This window comes from Ambystoma mexicanum, chromosome 3p (assembly GCF_040938575.1).
Source record: "Ambystoma mexicanum isolate Mex_15411 chromosome 3p, UKY_AmexF1_1, whole genome shotgun sequence".
Taxonomy (NCBI): domain Eukaryota; kingdom Metazoa; phylum Chordata; class Amphibia; order Caudata; family Ambystomatidae; genus Ambystoma; species Ambystoma mexicanum.
Window position 1 is genome coordinate 620,056,121 of NC_090925.1, and position 21,271 is coordinate 620,077,391.

A 21,271-nucleotide genomic window follows, 5' to 3' on the forward strand; every position below is an offset into this window, starting at 1 on the left:
GGCAGATACATAGCATTGAGAGCAAATCCGTCGCCTTTTCTGGCCTCACATCGTGGTGTTTGCATTTTTTTTTATACATAAGGGTGGGGCAAATCAAGGCAACGTACCTCTCCAGGTTTTTCTTTTTAAAATGTAGGCAGGTCTGCACTGACCTCGGCACAAACCTGGCAATTGCACTGCCTCATGTATGTGCTCACCTGTGTGCATCACTTGTGCAGTGGTTGGACATCTTTTGTGGAGTACTTGTGTTTCATGATCTAGGTTAACAGACAGGATTTTGTGCTCAAGTGTGCTCTGCTTGTGTGGCGTTTGTATGGTAGAGTCTGGCACTGTCTTCTTGAGGAAGCAGGTTATAAATTGGGGTAGGGGAGGCGGGTAATTGCATCCGTTTTGTGTGCGGAGTCGTTTGAGTATGCACAACTGTTAATGCATTTTCAGTTCTTGTTAAATGAAAGATACGGGTTTTCGACATACATTTAAATGAAATATAAAAAAGCCTTTGGAGCATTCCATTGGCGGCCAATGTGAGACGGGAGTGAGGGAAGGAACTTCATCCACATGGCATCAAAATAAGCATAAAACATACAGCAGTGCCATAAAATTGATAAATAAGGTCTGCTCGTGCACACAAGGCTTGGAAGACCTTCGGTAACTAGGCGGCTCGGGCGCGTCCAAATTAAGACAACGGAGGAAGCGAAGAGACGCACCCTGCAACATGGGTTTAAAGACCGATCTGGAGAGAAGGCAAAGAGAGGCTCTGTAACGCGATGTAGGCAGCGGTGGAGGAGAGGCAGGGCTGGCGAAAGCAGAGTGGGATCAGAGCAGGGCAGGTGTGAAAAACCTAAATGTGTCTCACCCGCTAGTCCCCAGGGATCTGTCATCCAGGTGACCAGGACACTGCCATAGCTTTGGGATACAGTTTCTGGGGGTGAACCAGTGCAGGAGGATTACCTGAATGAGCGGTCTTCGGGCAGTGGAAGTGGGACACCGGAGGGTGAAATATGGTATCCACTTCCCTGTAACACCTTTTCCCCCCATCCTACCAGGTAAGATACCTGGTAACTCAACACCCCACCCCCAACTTTCCAGACACAAACACTTTCTCGTGGACAGTTCACACTGGAGCGACAACGGACTAACACCAGAGCCGTATACCTGACATGTCCCAACACCATGGTTCAGGCAATTACAGATCATTGCACACACCCAACTTCATCACACTTCCCCCACATGGATAAAAGGTGGAGCACGAAAGCACACTTCGAGCGAGGCAAAACACACAAGGAAACAGCAGTTTCAAGATGGCAGTTTAGTACAAGGAGAAAGACGGTAAGACCAGAGAGGGTTGCAATGAGGAAGTACATTTGACCTGTAAAGTCTGTTACTTTTGTGAGCCTTGGAAAGTAAGAAACCGAAGACCAGGAACAAAAGCTAATCAAACCTGCACAGTGTCAAATGTACCCCGTGCTCTCCGGCGTCGATAACCAAGGAGGGGAGGAGCGATTGCCGCCGTGGTAATGTCCTTGGCTCCTACAACAAAGCAGCTTCAGAAACGACAGCACAGCCGGTGAGTCAGCGAGACTGATACCAAACCTGCTTGCGATTTTGAATCAAGGTTGCAGGTGGCAACATTGTATAAAGAGAACAGTGTGCAAGGCATTTGGGATGAGCGACGCAAGTACAATTGGAAGCCAACAGAAGTAGGGGAACTTTGGGAGGCCAAGAAAAGATACCATACACAGAGCAGTCCGGCACCACGTGGGTGCTCATTCGAAAGTCTCTGTTAGGTATCCAACTGATGTCCAGTGTGAGAGAAGAAATATTGAGATCGAAGTGGTTATGCAACGGGTCAAGCTAAACCCACTGCACATTCAACAGTCTTTGATAGCTTAATGTACATCACAATTGGTCCGAGCCAGGCTGAGTGAGGCTAATTGAACAAAAGAAAGGAATCTGAGCCCGGCAGAGGCAGATCCAGGTTGAACACCCAAACTGAATACTCAGAGAATGGTACTGTATCCTCAAGCCGCAGAAGCCAGAGTGTGCTTTGCTCGAGTGACCTGCCTTGCCAGGTGCTGAAAACGTAGGGAAGGGAGCCCAACGGCCCGAGCATCCCGACACATTATTTTGTGAACACTTCTTTCATGAGCATTACCCCACATATGTAAATTAATAGTAAGGATTGGCAATAGTTTCTTTTTAGTATAGGCCATTTTTATTTTAACAAAACTCCACTAGGACTACAATATTATTTGATGGTCGTAGCTTGCTCCCATCTGTAGATTTAGGTTTAGGAGTTAATCACACTCTTGAACTGTAGTCACTTATGCCTGCCTTACTGTGGATATCATGGCTTCCATAGACGGGGCAGCAGAGACCCGTGGTAGAGAGCCAGAGGGAGTGCAGGAGTGAGGTGCGGCAATCAGTGGGCTGGGGAGCGGCCAAGAGGCTCAGAGAGGCGCAGGGTCTCCTGGCACTGAAAAAGGTATACAGACTCACAGAACAGAAAAAGTAGGAGGATGCCACACAGAGGAGGTGGAAGCAGATGAGCGTCGCATGAGGGCAGAGAATGGCCCAGTGCGGGGAGAGGTGCATGGACCCACGGTCCTAGAACTGGCAGATGAGGAGGACCATAGAAAGGAGGTGGAGCGAATCAAATCATGTAGCTGAGATAAGAGCTGCTACAGGTCCGGGAGGTGAGGCGAACCCGCACCCCACCCTTATGGTGGTAGAGGCCAGGAGAAGAACAGCAGAGCAGCAAGGGCCTGAAGAAAGGGGGAGTCGGGAAAGGAGACCCGTCCCCAACCAGAGCCCATGAAACAAGCCATTCATAGGCAAACTGGGACAACCGACTGTTCGGCCTGTGGCAGTGTGCAGATCAGGGGGCAGCCAGAAGTAAAAAAGATCAGATGAGGAGGAGGAGGCTAATATTAGGCCCTTGCAGGGCGTGTGGAGTTGGCAATGAGCACCTAATGCCTAAAGGAAGGGGCAAGGGTCCGGCGGCCAAGTACAAACTTTCAAGCAATCCCCAAGGAGAAGATCTTGGGCAACTCTGGGAACAAGAGGCCCGGCAAGAAGATAGAACTAGATCTGGAAGAAGAGAAGGGTGCACACACCTGTTTACTGATTGCACTTTCTGGGGAGACCTACAGGAGTGCATCAACGACTTTCAGGACAAGATTAGGGAGTAATTTCAGACCTAGGTCAACTTGATGAAGGCAGACCTAAAAATGCCCCTGCAGAAATTGAAAGTGGACCTCGCCAAGCTGGAGGAGGGAATGGACATGACAGAAAAAGCTCTGCAGGAGGTAGTGGAAGAGACATCCTAGCGACAATTGCAGACTATCCTCTGAATTAAAAAATAAATAAAACAGCCGGGCAAAGACGTCATGCACACAGACACTATTAGGGAGGTCTTCATAGAATATTACAGCAAGTTATAAGCCTCACAGGGTCCAGATGTGGCCCTGCAAGGGGCTTATCTGAGAAATGTCCCACTTCCAAAAACTACGAGTATGGAAAGTGAAAAGAGGGAGAGATTAGGAAGGATGAGTTACTGGCATCATTAAAGACCTACCGCGTAACCAAGCACCAGGATGGATACCCTGCCATCATTTAGAAGAAATACAAGTCCAAACTGGTACCCAGGCTAACAAATGATATAACCCCTTTGGGTCCACAGGGAGGATCAATGCATCGATGGAGGAGGCGAAAATAGTAGTTTTCCCAAAACCCAACAAGTACCCGGATATCTGTGGTTCATACAGACCAATTGCATAGATAAATATTGATGGTACGATTTATACTAAAATATGTGCGAAAAGGTTGTCCACAGTCCTCCCAAGACAGGCCCATATCAGTCTGGATTAACTCCCAAGACACAGACATGTGATAACATCAGAGGAGTCTGCCACTGCATAGAGAAGATAGTTTGCACGAGATACTAACGAGGTCATTAGATGCCGAAAAGGGATTTGACCGGGTGGAATGGTCATTCCTGTTCAGAGTACTGCTACATTAAGGGTTTGGGTCTAAATGCGTAAAAGGACCAACTATAGATCCCTGCCATACAACTATCAATTAATGGGAACCTTTCCAAGCAGATTATCATAGCGCGGGGAACGTAACAGGGCTGTTCCCTCTCTCCACTCATTTTTGCATTGTAATTAGAGCCCTTCCTGGCTAGGGTCTGCAGCATAGATACAATCAAAGGGATACCTTTTAGGATGAGGAACACAAAATAATGGTGTTCGCAGATGATATGTTACTGATGTTAACAGACCTGGTGAAGTCGCAAGATGGATTAATAAGGGAAATTTGGAGAGATATCAGGGTTCACAATTAATATGCAAGCAAAAGTTTGAAATTTTAAATTTATGGACCCATTGGGAACAAATAAAGCAGATCCAGGCAGGTTCCACGGATCCAGATGGGTGCAAGGGGGGGGGGGGGGTCGTAGGTACCTGGGAGTCACACTAACCCATAATCTGGATCTACTGTAAGAGGCAAAAAGAACACACACAAAATCAAGACCGACCTGCAGAAATGGTGCCTTCTATCCATCTCTTGGATGGGGAGGATCGCCACGATAAAAATGGTAGTCCAACTGAGGATTCTCTACTTTTTTCAGGCATTAGCCATCTCCCATATCCCAGCCTTTTTTTACTGCTTAAAAAAAAAAAACACAAACTGTTGGGGACCTTCATATGGCAAAAATAAAAACAACCCTGGATAGCAATTAAAATCCTATTGGTGCCCATCATCAAAGGGTGCTAGGATTACCAAACCTTTGTAAATAATGGAAGGCAGCACAACTACAGGCGATATGGGAATGGTTCTTGGGGGACACCTAGAGGATATGGGAGAGGATGGAAGCGTGTTGGAGGTCAGGAAGGGGAGGGTGGGGGGTGGGGGGGGAAGAGAGGCGAGTACTCTGGTTGGAAGAAAGAAAAAAAAAATACCACACAGGCCAGCAAGGGTGCACGTCAGCTTGATAGCTGGCCTAATGGCCCTATGGGATTCACTATTAGCACGAGGGGACCTATCGTCCAAACCATCCCCTTTCACACCTTTATTTAACAACCCACAATTCTCTCCGGTGCAGGAGCCGGGTGCATTTACGAAATGGCAAAAGGCAGGATGCCTCAAAATCAGAGACCCAGTCCACGGGCAGGACTAGAGACGTGCTGGCAACACATGGCTTTGGATGAAGGGGAGAGGATGATATAATACCAACTGCAATACCGGGTAGCCCAAACTAGGATAAAAAGAGTGCTGCGACCAGGAATCCACCCCCGATGAAAAAATTCATTACAACACACCAACGCTTGAAGAAGTTGATATCAGCCCTATAGAACCTCCTAACAAATGCTCAGAGCAGCCCCAACGGTCTTACATGCGTAAATGGGAAGAGTCCATTGGATGCCCCATCCCGGTAGACATGTGGGAATATCTGTGGAGTAATATTCCGAGGTTGACGCACTGCATCCTGCTCAGGGAAATGTGGTACAAGGTAATGATGCAATGGCATTACACACAGGAAGTACTGCACTCTACACTCCCCAATGTGCAGGAACTGGAGATTGGGCTCACATATGGTGGGGGTTCTCTGGGCAGGGGTTACTGCTCAACTGAAGGGGATGTTTAGCACAGTAGCTGGAGAAATGGAAAAAGGTGTGGGTTATGGGATCCGGCTAACAAAACACTATCCGAAGAACAACTGAAGGCATTCATGGTAAGTGTCATAATAGCATGGCTAGCAATAGCGCAGCAATGGAAGCAGGAAAGCACCCCAACAGAACTAGACTAGCTTCAAAAACTATGGAATTTGTATAGCCTTGGAATGGGTGACATATGGCTTGCAAGGAGAGCAGACGACCTTCAAAAAGGACTGAGGGACAGTTTTAGCCTACCTTCAGAGTGACTTTATGGCCTAATGGTGCACATAGACCCCGAATATTGGACATTATGTGAAAAGGTCGAGTAACGCTAAAATGTTTATAAGGGGGGCAGGGGACAGGACATTCGGTGATCGTGGGAGGGAGGACAAGTTTCTTGTTCTGTTGACATTGCAAACTACAAACAAAAATGATGTGTAGGGGTAGGGTGAGCAAGGAGACTTTCGGGTAACAGCTGTTGCCATGCTTTACAACACTTTCCGAGCAAGCACTGTATGACCATGAGATGGGTATGATGGATGACTGCTTGTGCACCCTCTGTCCTCACCCACCTGGTTATTGCCTCCGGTTAGCTACCACTGGCCCTGGCTGAATAGGAGCACATTTGACCACTTCCTGGAGTGTCATTTCCCCCCGATGAATCACTAACTGAACCGGTAACTAGAAAGAAAACACTGCTGGAAGCAGATTTCTTTATGCGTCATTAATGAAAGGTGGAAATAGGGGGTGGGGAATGGGAATTGATCGTTTTCACCACTTTATTAGGCTATAATTGTTTCCAAATGTCTCTCCTCTTCACAAAATGAAAATGAGATGGTAAACATAAAAGTATATAATCTCCGAGGTAGTGGTCTCCAAATTGATTTGTTTGCCCAATAAGCAGGAATGCGGTGTAGTGCCTATGAGGGCGGGACAATCATGAGATGGCCAACCAGTGCTGCATCAGCTGCTCCCATCTGGCTTGGGAATCAAAGAAATTTGTGGCAAGTGATAATTCTTAAGGACACCACACAGGTTGCGATTGCATTATAAATCAGGTTAATCTGTCGGATATTTTGTTTTTTGAGGCGAAGAGAAGGGTCTTTCCAGTGCAAACCCCTGACTTTCTGAAGAGAACTAAAACCCAACATACTTTCGGCCTCTGGCCTCGAAAGACCCCTTTGTTTTAAATCAAGTTCAATGATAAAAGTTGGCTTTTTCTGACCTCTTCCAATCAGGGCAGAAAAGAAAATATGGTAGAGAACGCGGTTTTCTCAGGGTGAGAATTTGTACACGCGACGAAGACAGTTTGATTAGATCCCACATTGCCATTTTCCATTTCGGATAACTTAACCACTACGAGCCAACATGCCATCCCTCTCATCCACACGTCGGGGATGAGATCACCATTTTATTTTCCTTATTGTACATTTGCTGTGCATTACTCACCATACACTCCAACATCTGGCTTCACAATTCACTCTTCAAAATCCCTCTGGGCCAGTCAGCATGGAAAAATGCTTATTTCTGCTAAAATCCCACAGAGGCAGCTGCGCCACTCTGCTGCTGAAATAGGTTCACCCCTCTCCCCTCTACAAACACTAAAGTACAAGGCTGAAAGCTGGAGGGGGGTGGGGGCGGGGTTTATGTCATCAGTGTTGTGCTTGTGGTCTTTGAAAATAGTCTACAGACAGTGGTTTGCAGAGACATCGCTGGGTTCTCGCTTTCCCAGAAGCCACAAGGGCCCGAGGATGGGAAGGACACCCCGCCAGCCACCAGAGGACTAAGAGCCAGAATGCCACATGCAGTGTAACGTGGGCAGTAATACCACCTTGGTCACCACCCAGTCCATCAACAGGCAGTACTCGTGATCTCTTTAGTACGACAAAAACTAGAAGGAATGGATCTTCAGCCAGAACCCGGAAGTCACGGCACAGCCATTATGCCACTATTAAAAGGGCAAAGTTGTCAGATGTTGGGAGTGCCAGACACGGCCTGTGATCTGACCCCCACCACCCCCATCTCCCTGCCTCTCATAAGCACTTTTGACCTGCGACTACCTCTAAGACACCAAATCAAAATGAAAAGCATTTCTGAAGCATTAACTAAGCAAGCAATTTGCTTCCAAAATGCCTTATTAAAACATTTATCAAACCACACACACAGGCATAGGCACGTAGAGGGCACGAAAAACTTCAATTTTCTAGATAAACAGTCGTGTGAACTGTTTGTAGACGAGACATGCTTATTTCGTGCTTGGAAAACATTGCAACTACTTGATAAGAGCTTGGCAAGTGTTTGAGAAAGGTTAAGCAAGCATTTCTCTTTGTCCATGGTAAGTGCGAACAAGGAAAAACATTTCCTGCAAATCCTGCATACAAAGCAGGAATAGCTTTCAAGAGGTCTCCACATGCCAACAGTCAACTCTATGCGTTAGAGACTTCTCCCTCACTAAAAAGTTGGGGTGTCATCTTGCCATTAGAGCCAGGGGCACAGGAGGACAGAGTATTTGGCTGTGGTCAATGTCCCAGGTAAGAGGGGGCAGAGAAGGGGGCGGTGAGGAGGGAGTTGTGGGAAGGACATCGGTGTGAGAGGTTAAATGAGGGATGGGCTAGGTGTTTATCGATTTCTTCATTGTCCACCTTTTATCTCAACTATGAATCGAGCACTTAGTATTGATTTTACGATCACTTTTGGAATTTAAAAGTTACTCTAAAGATGACATTTTAAGTTCTCTTTTTAAAGTTGTGTGTTGTGACCTCGGCTGTTTAGTAAAATCCTTTATTTACTAATTTACGGTTTTCCTGTTATGACACATTCATTTTAGAGCAGCAATTCTTTATTGTCCCTGGCCCCGCCGGCTTAATTTTCCCAGTTTCACCTTTTATGAACCATGATCTGCTTTGAAACGTGGTCAAACGTTCCCTAGTTTAGAATAAGATTTCCAATTTCGAAATCACAAGAAACCAGACTTCTTAAATTGGAATAAAAGACTTGACAGTCTTCACATCATGAATAAAGACTTGACAGTCTACACAAAACGAGACTCATGGCACAGGTATCTTCTGCACAGAGCCCGAAAAACTATAAACAAGTCAACTTGCAATTAGACCCGAGAGTACCCATGAACAAATTAAAATAAACTCATATCTAATCAGTTGTAGTAGATTGGGTCCCAGAAGTTCACTCTATGTGAAATATTACCCATAACGTGGCCTGCTGAGCCATTACACCACCACAAGAGGACATTTCCCTGGAATAAAAGTGCAGTCATCCTTAAAGGCTGAGCAGATACTACGAATTTTAATGAGGCAGCCAACGGTACACACACCGCATTAGTAGGAGAGCTGGAAATCGCACATGGTAGGACGAAGAGAAGGGAGAACAGGAGCAGGAGAAAGAAAGCGCACACCAAGTGATGGACACTGGTGGGGATCCAAATCAACAAATGGACCTTGAAAATTTGTTGAGAACATTTTACTTCAAGCGCACAGAAAAGATGCTAAAAATGATTACAGAAAACAGCCACCAGCTATCAAATCGCCCTGGGGCAGAGATCGAGATATTTCACACACAACACACACTGTTGCTGTGCTCTTGTCGGACTACGGCAGCAGTGGGGGGGAGGGAGGGGAGGAATCAGACTGCACATATAGGTTTATCTGCTGCAGAAATAAGCGGGTGTCTTACGCGCAGGAGGTATAAGCAGGGTAGGGCGTGAGCAGGCAAGGCCCATCCAAAATCTGTAAATGCCCACTCTGCAGCGCTGTGTGGGCATTTACAGATGTTAACGTCACTGCGGTGGGCCCAGCTACATTAGCTTCAGGCCCCACTTGTTAGACAATCCTGGCTACACCTCTGCGTATGTGTAGAGGAACAGCGGCATACCTTTGCAGGAAATCCCGCCCCCACCCCTAAATCCTGTATGTTGGAAGCCTGAGATCGTCCATGCTTAACACCAGCTGTTGTGACCACACCACAGCAAACATTCGAAAGAAGCTACCCACTGAGAAAACCCTACCAAATGTTTTCCCAAAAAGACAATAATCTGAGGGATGAACTCCCTGAAGGAATATGAAAAAGGAGGAGCTGGTGACGTCACGAGAGAATGCATGGACCTTATAGAAACTCATGAAGTTAAGAATAGAGTAAACTTTCATATGCAAAAAGGTTGCACGTGTGCGACGCACTGCAGAAAATGCAAGCCGTTCAATAACTGTACAGATGCAGCAACGCAAGTAGACTAAGTAATCTTAGAATCTGGCTATATGTAGTGACTAGACTGCAGGCGAATCTGCCATTGTATACAAGCTGGACATAGGTGTCATAAATTTAGTAAGTCCAGACCCATGGAGAGGAACTGCTGTGTACTGTGTTGCACAATATCCAAAGGGCATATGTGCCAGTGCGTGTGAAAATCAGCCCTTCCTGAATTAGAGGGCATCTCGTATGCGCCAGTGAAAACTAGGAGGTAGGTACATCCCAAAGAATCAAGGCAAGACTTAAAATTGGATGTCAAGAGGTTACAAACGGTTCTTTGCAGGCAGAGAGAAGCAATAGCCAAGACCCGTACTAAATAGAAGAACACACAAAAAATAAAATTCTATATAATTCGCCCCACTAATACAAATCCAAGTGGCAAGTTAGCAAATGTTTTCATGAATACTATATTCTCGTTTTATCAATCTAAACTTGTCTGCTAAATTCTAATCACCATTTTGCGATATCCCTTGTTTTGGGTTATGATGTGGCAAGTGGGAATCCGTTTCCATTATGTCAAGTTATCAAATTACACTAAGCCCACGTAGCAGATCAGTGCTATTTTCCATTATGCCCAGCTGGCACATTGTTTCCATTTTGCACTTAATTTCTGCTACTCCTATTAGCATGCATGTCTAGCAGGCACCACTTCCCTCAGAGAAATTATTTTTGGCACAAGTAGATTGTCCTAGTACCGGGACAATTAACTAATTTCTTTACAGGAAGATGCAATGACCAGGCTCGGACTGGCTTATAGGGCAATAGGTCCAGGGCCGAACCAAAAACACAAAATGATGCTGTGGGCCAATTTGAGGAGTTAATTTACTCTGCGGCTAGTAGTTCTGACCAGTGTTGCTGAATACATATTCTTTAAAATGCACTATACTATCAAAAAACGACCCCATGGTTACTATTGAAACTGTCACAAAAGGAAGGAAAAGCCATTCGCAATTGTGGGCCACTTTTATGGCCTAGTCCGACCCTGGCAGTGACCAGATAATGGGCACATTTCTGTAGAGAGCAGGTTCACCATTTGGCAGCCTGGCACTAGAGCAGGCTGCTTGGGCAGGTGAGAAGCATGAATTTGGGCCGCTCGAAAGAGGCGATTAGGGATGGACTTAATGACAGGAGGCAGAATGTTCCAAAATTGAGGTAGGACCATGGAGAGGGCCCACCCTTGTGTTACAGCTGAGAAAGTGCTAAGGTCAAGAGTTTACGGTGTGATGAATTAAGATGGTGGTGAGGCATAGGTTTGTGGTCCAGTTGCCTTTACTCCAGGACCTCAGGGTCAGCATTGCATGGGTGAAACCAACAGCACAATCACCAAACATGCACTTGTAGCACTCGTGTGAACAGCGGCACAAACGTAAGCACGAATCCGGACTTGCTGGTTGTAGCATCAGCACAATGACCAGGGGCTGGTCTTAGCCCTGAAAACCATGTCTCCACAAACCCCATGTAGTCTAAGTCGGACAACCAGTATATTAAGACGACGAGTGGAACAAAGGATTGAAAATACTCAGACCACATTGGGCTAACAAAGGGCCACTCTTCAAAGCAGCTAATCATGGTTGAGAATTCGGATTAAATTCTTTTTCATGCACAGGTCCAGAAATCTAATTTAAGTTCTCATCGCAATATAATGCAAACGCGTTTACAACAGCATACGCAGACCATGTACAACACGTTTCCAGTTATCAACTGCCGTGCAGGAAAAAAACTCACCACCTAAAATACCGTAAGTTCATCTAGTTATTACTCCCAACATCACACCTTGAACTTGAACATAGATGATCCAAATAGATATTCTGAAACCGGAAAGGAAGACTGCTTAGTTTCTGGTTGTAGGGGGTCATGCCAAGGACTCTCAGCCACATCCATTCTCTTTGCCTGACATAGAAGACAGCATGGGCGTAATTTTAAGGGGGGGGGGGCAGGGGTGTTTGTCCTCCCCCCCCCCCCCCCCCAACTTTCATGGCACACCATTTTGTCCCCATTCATTTGGCTTGGGCACCTTTTCTTCAGATGTCATGCCCCCTCCCCCCAACATTTTCAGCAAAGTTACTCCATCCGAAGACAGACTCCTCTCTGGGCGTTAGGTTATCCTGTGATTAGTTTTCAATGAGCCTTCGTACATTCAAGAAGGAATAGCCACGATATGTTGCCATTGTGGCAATACCTCTATATTTATAGTGGTCCACCAGCCACAGCATAGATCAACTTGCAAACCTGCATTTCACACTTGGTACAAATCCAGCATAGGCCCAGTTTATCCAACCACAGTATATTGCGAGTGTGGTGTTCAACCCAGGCATTCATCCCCAGTTTTGCAAAACAGCAGTATAAAACATAGTATGTTGATAGTTTGTGTAAAGTGACAATATACTGGGGTTGTCCATCAAAGAATTTGCACAATCCCAGTATAATCCTGTCTTTTAAAACCCTAGTAAATCCTGAGTAGCCCAACAGTCTGCAAAAGACCTGTACATTCCGGGTTGGCAACAAACTCCTAATCCTTAAAGTTGAATTGCGAATTACTCCAGGACTTTGTTGCCGAAAAGTGTATTAAAATTATGGGGGATGGCGGATAAATAGCGGGGCCTTTTCCATGCGTTTCTCCACAAGAATGCAGATTGAAGATGTTTTATAAAGCGCCAATCACCACCGATGGCATCAAAGCGCTAGATGCAGATGGAAAGACCGAAAGGAAGAAGGGATTAGGCAAAAGAGAAGTCTTCAGAAGTTTCTTAAAAATATCAAAGTCATAGATCATACGAAGAGGAGGCGGAGCGAGTTCCATAGTTTAGGGACAGCCACATAAAAAGCCCTGCCCCCTCACCATTCCCCAACGATATTTAGGGACTTTAAGCAAGCCTAATCAGGCAGAGCACAGTGACCGACCAGGCCAGTAGGGGACAATGTTTTCCTGCAGTGCCAAACAACCTCTACCATGGTAGGCACAATGAATAATACAAACCTTGACTAGTAACCAGTGTAGATCCCTGCCTGGCTGATGAGACCGACATGCAAAAAAGAATGCTCTTGGCCAGGCGGACTGCAGCGTTTTGTAGCACCTGTAACCAATCAAGTAGGTGCACGGGTGGGGCAAGTAATACTGCATTGCAGTATCGAGCCTCCCATTAATCATGGCAGCAATTATGAAGGCATGGTGGCAAGAAGGGATAAAGGTTAGCACCTTTTTCAGAGTTTTCAATTTAAAAAGACCTATACTGCAAGTGGAACTGATATGAACGTCTAGTGATAAAGAGGCTAAGATTTGCCCGCCAAGATTTTTCATTTCTTTAGAAGGAGCAGGTCGTGGACCCAATACAGATGTCCAACAATCGGAGGTCCACGGCGGGGGCACAGAAGAAGGCCCCACAACAGGGCCCTCAGTTCTATCACCCTTTAGCGTTAACCAGTTTGACCCCACCCAATTAAGTAGGAGATGCCAAAGAAGAACCCACTTTGGGGAGGAGCTTAAGATGATCCCCTTTGAAAGAGAAGAGCCTCTGGTGGACTCAGGTAAAAAGACCTTCTCTTTCAGAAACGCCCCTCCCAAAGAAAATAGGGGCTCCAAAAGACCCGGAGTGAGACAGGGTAAGTAACCAATGCATATGAAGAAACTATTCCATTCCAAAAATGGAAGCCACAAAGTAGAAATGGAGGTGTCCTTCCACCAAACAGTTTCTGGGAACTGCCCCCAGGGAAAATGGGGACAGCAAATAATCAGGGGAGAAGGATTCCCAATCTACGACTCAGAAAATCGCCCAAGATCACACAGTGTCAGAGTTCAATATTAAGAAAATGACCACCGGGATGGCAATGCACTCACACTTTCTTTGCAACCTGGAGGAGAAAGAAGGCCATTTGTATGCACTGGTCAAGGTGCAGGGTCCATGTGAATTATCAGCTCTGGTGGATAACCTATCCCAAGCCACCCTCCTATCCAAAATGGCCTTTGACCATATAAAACTGGGGTGGGGGACAGAAGAGCGCCACCAAATTCCCCTCACAACACTTCCTGAATTGCAAAATGTCAACGGGAATGACATTTCCATCGAAGGGACTGCCGATCTGCAAATCAAATGGGTGACATTGCTTAAAAACATCTGGTGTTAGTCGTGACTCCAGGTGTCAAGCCTTATTTACTGGGGAAAGATCTCCTGAGAAGGTGATGACCTCTGATCGATTGTGTAAACAAGGTCCTCTGGATCCAGACTAATCGACCTATAACATTGAAAATGGGCACCACTAAGTTGGTAAAGTAGATTTCCATTTCAAGAATAACCAAGTCCCAGACATAACTGTCATTTCTGTGGGAAAACCAACTGGTGATGGGAATCCTCCATTCTTGAAAATCGATCTTCCTCCCAGTTTTAAGTGGCAATCGACGCTGGAAGGAAACACCCTACCATTTTAAACCATTGCAAAATCAGAAGAAGTCTTCCATCCAGTGAAGCCAGACAAGGAAGAACCTGCTCAAAGTCTGACAGACATTCAGAAAAAGGGCAAACTATTGTTTTTTCCAATTCAGTTAAAGGAGGAGGGTGAGGGGGGGGAGGGGAGCCGGTGCTCACCAGAGTATGCTTGAACAATGAAAGGAGCTTCATCAGCGAAGGATTATTCAGGAAACTTCCAAAAGATCAGACCATTCCCACATTTAAGTTGATTGACAAATGGGAAGTAGGTCTGGAAACTCCAAACATCTTCTGCCTAGCAGGTGTATGCTAAGAATTTCTATTGGTGACAAAAGCATAGAGCATAATTGTAGGGTCTTGAGAGATGTCCCTTCCGCCTTTTATTTAGGTGACATGCTCAATCGGTTCGCAATAAATTTGGACCCAATTAATAATAAAGCCTGGTTACGATTGGGGGGTAACCCCATGGACTTTGACAATTCTGAAAAAGCATTCTGGTCAACTCAATTGCTGCCTTATGCAATTGATTAACCGGTAAAGTGTGAGAAGAGGCTACCATCCCAGGACAGGTGACAAATCACAATACCCATCAAAATTAAGCGAGGGGGCGATCTCAAATATCAGGACGCCTGTATACATTTCAACTCCCCATCTCCAACAACAAGGTTTGTCTCTGAATCCGACACTCCTAGTGGATCTAGAACACAACACCATTTGAATATTGGTGGATAATAGCGACCCTTGAAGTATCACTTTGGGTGCAGACACCTTTATTGGAATGACAGTTGATGCCTGACATTCTACTGATTTATGTAATGAAATCATGGGACCAATCTCAAACGACTGTTCGACATCAGCAACGGTATTCCTCCAGAAAAGATTCTTACTAGGCATGGGGGAAATGTCATGATGTACTCTTCCTGCCCCTGCAGGGTGGAAGAGGTGACCAGTGAAATTAGGAGGGAGGGGGTAGGGTACCACGAATCCCTGGATCCTCCTGCCCAGTTCAACACCATCAAAAAGAGACCACTCCACCCAACTGGACGTTACTGCTGAAATTGCCAAGCACAAGCTCTTCCAGGGTTCAAGCAGATGGTTGAGGAAAGGATCAATCTTGCTGATGCCTGTGAGACCAAGGAGCAAAGAAAACCTGAAACAGGTCTTCCTGGAATTCCAAGTTATCTTTCAGTGGACTCATAGTACTGTGGACACACATCCATTCAGTCGGTTTGATTATTAATGTTTGAGTGACTTCTTCATCCTCATTCATCTCAAAGTATTGCTACCTCGTCTTAAAGGGCCCAAGGTCACTGGGTTCACGTGGTAGCAGAGAGATGATGGTTCAAGGTCCGTCCGTACTGGAGATACTCAAACCAAACGGCCAATGGAGACTATGTGCAGACCTGAGGGAGTTGAACAAATGGATCCACATGTCAAGATGGGCACTTCCCTACCTCGATCAGGGGGGTGGCACTGATTCAAGGGTCGAAGGTGTACACCGCTATGCAATTTAAAAAGTTTTGGTGTCTTCAAAACTGAAAGTATACGTGTCCAGTGCAACCCCATAACTCTAGCGCTGTCCTGGCCATGTACGATTTGTGCTAAAATATAATTAACCTGTGATCTGTAGAAATTTAAATGTAATCTGTGCCAGTTTGTTGTAAAAATGTTGTGCCTATATTCTGAAGTTTGTGTTGCGCCACAGATAAAGTGATGCAAGAAATTTTAGTACGATTTTCTAACATATAATTTAAATAGATATATAGATTTTCTGCACAACAGCCTTGAAGTGTATATACATATAGATCCTTGATTGGATATTCCCTTTATTTGGACATGGCATGTCATTAACTTTTTTCAAAAGACACCACAATTAGGACAAACAGATCTAGGGTTACAAAGATATGACGGCAAAAACATTTCATGTAGTGCATTTTAAGGTCAGATACAAAGACTGTGACCCATTGGCGCACATATAGCGATAACAAGTCATCTGAAAAAATTGATGACTAAACATACATACCAAACAATCCATTTGCTAGACTTTATTGAATTTCAGTTCTGCAATAGGGATTCTTGCAGGGGAAACAGCAAGGGAAATAAACAATGTCAGCCATTGTGAAATGTATTTATCTAACACTACCCAGAACCTGAGAATATTTATTTTCCTTTGCATCATATTGCCACCAAGTAAAGCCTGCTTTCTCGAATGACGCTTCTAAACTATTGGTCTTTTCCCGTTGCATTTTTCATAATGTGTAGGTTGGAAAAAAAAAGTTTTTACACTAATGGGATGCACTTATGCTTTGCCCCAAAAAATAAAACATGAAATTCCGTTTTTTTGTTTTGTCTGAGCAGCAAACATAATATACTTGAAAGTTAGCCATCTACCTAAGTTTTCAGGAAGAGCTGCCTTTGTTGTCAATGAAACATGCTGTTCACAGTGATATTTGTCCACCATATTGAATTCTGTCATATGACCTCAGGGTGTGACACCAACGTGCGCTTTTGGCTCATTTTATAGAGAAAAATATACTGAAATCCCATAGTATTATCGGTTTCTAGTGAGCTACAGCAGTTTGAGATGAAACAGCAAAAAGAAATAACTAAAAAAATCCGAAAATAGCACTGAGTGTTTAGCAATGGGCACTTATAGGGTTAACCAGATGTGAAGGTGAAGGCCATGCCAAAAAGAAGTCACAGATAAGAGTCAATGTCTTTTATGTGGCTGTTTTCTCCGCTTTTAATACCTTTCAAACCACAAAAGTAATGAATGTTGGAGGGCAAATTCTAAAAAATACAGGCATTGGCAAAGCCAACAGTTTTGGCTTTTGTGGAGGCAGCGGAAAGGAATTTGCCAGGTCCGGTCATAATGGTATAACGTGCCCATAAAATGGTAACAGCTACAAAATGGTGCAAGTACCTGGGCATATATATGACAGCTGTGCCTGGCCAGTGCCTCTCCAATAATTACACGCAAGTCAAAACTGATGGCTTTGCCAATGCTCGTTTTTAACAGGACAGGCTGTTTATAAATCGAGTGGCTGGAGGAACACTGATAAGACGATTTTAAATCGCACAGTAACACATTTACAGTTGCAACTAAGCCATTTTTTTTTTTTAATCTAAGATTTTTACAAAAGAAGGAATGATTTTTCGTTACCACATGGTAATGTTTGTCTAACTTCGTGTCCTGAGTCTCTATGAAACTATCAGCGAAGACACTTTTGTTTTAATGTGGAGAAGACGTTTGTGGAGAGCAAAACACCACTACATTTGGAGGAGCCTGCAGGATTTCCTGTAAGTTGCGTAAGATGTTGTAGGATGCTAACAGCCATGAGGTCTTGTCGCCCGCTATTAGCCTTGACCAACAGAGTGCTTCGTCCTAAGCCATTCACTCTCTGAACACGGCTTTGAAATAGCAATTGCAGACAGCACGGTTTAATGTTACTGTTTGATAAAGCCATCTCAATGAGGAGGGGCAGGCAGTGGGTGAAAACAGCCATAGAGAATGGCCTGCTATGCGCAGTCAATGAGTGGGAAATAACCAAACCCCCAAAACATCCACAAGCTGCGTGTCCCTCACATTCACATATCACTTCTTTCTGTACTGCAATACAATAGTGTTAGCTTGTATGTGGCACTGTAGTGGCATCTAGTAACCAGAACTGTAACAAGGTGGGAGAAGAGTGTGCAGGATCACACAGGGTTAGTTAGTAGAGGAAAGGCATTGCGCATTTATGCTAACCAAGGGACTTTGTCCCTCCAGATATGTTGGACTACAACTCCCAACCACCCTAGCCATAATACTCAATGGTGAGGGATCATGGGAGTTTTAGACCAACACCTGGAGAGCAAATGTTTTCAGACACCTGCATTAGAACAATTTAAAGTAGCAGCAGGGGTGCTGCTGAGTTTTATATTAAGAACCTCATATTTTAATTATATCGCAAATGTTTTGAGCTCCCAAGAAAAAGGCAATGGGGGGGGGTGGTTGTAAATGGTAAGTCGGGGGATGGGTTGCAAATGGTAAGTCGGTTAACTGTCGCCTGGTAAACGCTGCCTAGGAGGAAGGCTACGGAAGCCGGGAGGAAGCCCTGGAGTTCTAGCTCCGAAACCCGGCGGCTCTCAAATCTCAATCTCGTTTAATGCCACAGGAGAGGGAGGCCCAGGTCTAGCTGGTGAAAAGGTACAATTAAGACAATGTCATCACTTCAAGATGTGCGTCACTTTTGTGAGAGACCAACAAAAAAAAATGTCTACCAAACCTTTGATAACCCTGCCTAACAGACAGGCAGCCTGGATGCAAGCGTGGCACTGGAAGGGACGGTGAGAGACTACGCGCTAGGCAGCGTGCGGAAAGGCAAACGGACTCGAGGGGAGACCGTCCAGGGCCGGCAAGGCTGCCCGGAGTAAGACGGTAAAAACAGCGCAGCTGCACACCGAGGGTCCTTTGTACTAACGACGAGTAATCCAGATGTGAACACTGCAGTACGGATACCGTGACAGGGAGATGGGAGTTCTGTGGGCACAACCCACACGTTTGTTCCCAGCACCGCACCCTAGAGCGGACCGCCATCATATCGGAAAGGTTCATTGAAAAAATGTTTTTTTTTTTTTTTAAATACATTGAGTCCATACCACTCTCGAGACCCTGTTTTGGGCTAGTTTATTACAGAAAGGACGCGGAGGGCGTTTAGGGGAGAACATTCCTCATTGGGAAAACTCAAATTGACCTGGATTCAGCCCCCAAAACCCAGAAGTTAAGGATTTTTTAAAAACAGGTAATTTGCTGCATCCACTGGAAGTAAACAGGACTGGCCGGGTTTCAAACCCCGGTGGCGTGGCTCTGAGGGCAGACATTTACCCACAATACCACACCAAAGTAATCTATTGGCTCTAACATGTTTCATATTGATGTTCCGCTATAGAGGCCCGTGTTACACCTTTTATTAAAACAAAAAAAAAAAAAGAACGGATAGCCTGGTCTCTCAGTAAACACTGATTTGTCCTGGGCACTTTATTGATTTGGTAAATACTAACTGAATGGAATGTGCATATTTCACTTTAGGGTATGGTGACAACCTGTGATCTTCCCGTTGCCTATATCCGAGTCTCCCCACTTTTTTAAGACCTGGGTCCTTATGCACATACTGCCTCCTATCCCCCAGAGACACTTCTTATGCGTTCAAATATACTATTAGGTCCCTTAACAGGTACACACATCTTTCCAAACTTTGGATGCGAGCAGGACGTCTGCAACTCTTATCCAATGTCGGATGTTTGCGTAATTCTCCAAATCATAACGTGTACAGATGTCAGCAAAGCAGAGGCGTTTCTGGGGTGTGGGAGGGGGCTATAGCCCCGGATCTTTTGGTTGTAGCCCTGGATAGAGGCTCAGGAGCTACAACCAAAAGGCTAACCTAGCCCCCGAGTTCCATCAGTCCCTGCATTAGCATAGCCCTGGATCTGTTCCAGACCTAGCAACACCCTTGCAGCAAAGGCTGCACCCGCAAACCAGGTCCCACTTCTGATGCATGCAGATGTGCAAGAGCCTGATGTGGGCAGGATCCCCCCCTCCTGGGGTGGGCATCTTCCCCGTGCATCTTGTGATGGCCCGGTCACACTGTTCTATGCGTCTGGCTGCAGATATGCCCCACACATCTCTCACAGGAATAACAAAAAAAACGACACCTTAGGGGTACGCGTCTGCGCTCTACTCCGTCTACACGTGTGAACTGGGTGCACGTTTCTGCGCTCCCCAGAAAGTTTGCATATCTGCGCATGTATCGACGCCCGCTTCCCTCACCGCAACAACAGATGGTAAAAAAGTCCTTCAGAGTAGCGTCACGGGAGGCTGCTCCGCTTTCAGTCAATTCAATACTTAGAACAAGGGATGCACCGTACCGCTCGGTACGGATCTCAGGGCACCCCTCTCCCGCTACCACCAGCGTGCACGCCGAACCCCGAAAAATGCAACAGTTCACCCTGGTGGGCCACGGAGCCCCTACTCACAGCATTGATAACCAACGTGCATCCCAGAAAGCCCACGCCCGCGCTGTGAAGGGGGCGCACTCACATAGTGCTTGTTGGGGTTGCGCCTCTTCTGCACATCCTGGACCTTCACCTCCACGACGCTCCTCCGGGGCATGGCTCAGCCTGCCCCCCTTCGGGGTGAGCTCCTCTCCCGGCTCAGCCTGTCCCGCTCGGGCGAGGTCCTCCTCTGCGCGCGGGGGCCGATGTCATGCAGTTTTGTTCGCCGCGGGTAAATCCAGCGCTGCTTTTACGGGGTGTGGGACTGGAGGCCTCGTCGGGGAAGGCGGCTGCGGGTCCTTTCACCCCTGGGCTGCTGCGCCAGCTCCCCTTTCTCTCCTAGATTCGACTATTCGAGCTGGCGCAGGCTGAGCAGGGACTTGGCCCCTCCCCCAGCGCATACAGAGGCGGCCCTTCCCCGCAGACCCACCCCACGGCTCCCCCCCCTTAAAGCAGCAGAGATGCGGGCCATTTACCGAGCTGCTAAGTGGTCCCACGTCATGCGTTGCTCCTTCAGCCACTCCGGATTTGTGGCTTGTGGGCTCTTGATTTACTATAATGGCAAAAGCAATACCACAAGCCCCAGAATGCAACGGGCTGCACTGGCAGGATGAGGGTTTCATTTGTCAGCTGAACTGTTCCCCACGTTCATCAAAAGACACAGTAAGTGCTTCCTTCAACGCTGCCTTTGGCTGGGACACCCCACGCTTGCTCCCCACCACCCCCACGAGTCCCTTTAAAGAAAGACCACCACACATCTCAGATTCATTGAAAGAAGTGGTGGTGCAGTGTACACTTGCACAGAGCTGGCTTAAAGGTTAGCGATAATAACAGGGTATTTCAGAAACTCGCTCCATCCACACCGGAAATCTTAAACTACACAAACATAGCCGGAAAATA

General features: G+C 46.1%; 1 protein-coding gene across 3 annotated transcripts in view; it reads right to left on the reverse strand.

Annotated features, from left to right (window-relative positions):
* SH3PXD2B (SH3 and PX domains 2B) overlaps nt 1–20,755 on the reverse strand; it is a 495,732-nt gene extending 474,977 nt beyond the window's left edge. For 2 of the 3 annotated variants that reach the window (XM_069651379.1, XM_069651380.1), the window contains exon 1: nt 20,418–20,754. In XM_069651379.1, coding sequence (XP_069507480.1) covers nt 20,418–20,489 — 72 coding nt within the window. In that variant the 5' untranslated portion in view covers nt 20,490–20,754. Of the gene's footprint in view, nt 1–20,417 lie in introns of all 3 variants that reach the window. The other variant, XM_069651378.1, reaches the window with a different exon arrangement.
* Nucleotides 20,756–21,271: the final 516 nt, after the last annotated feature.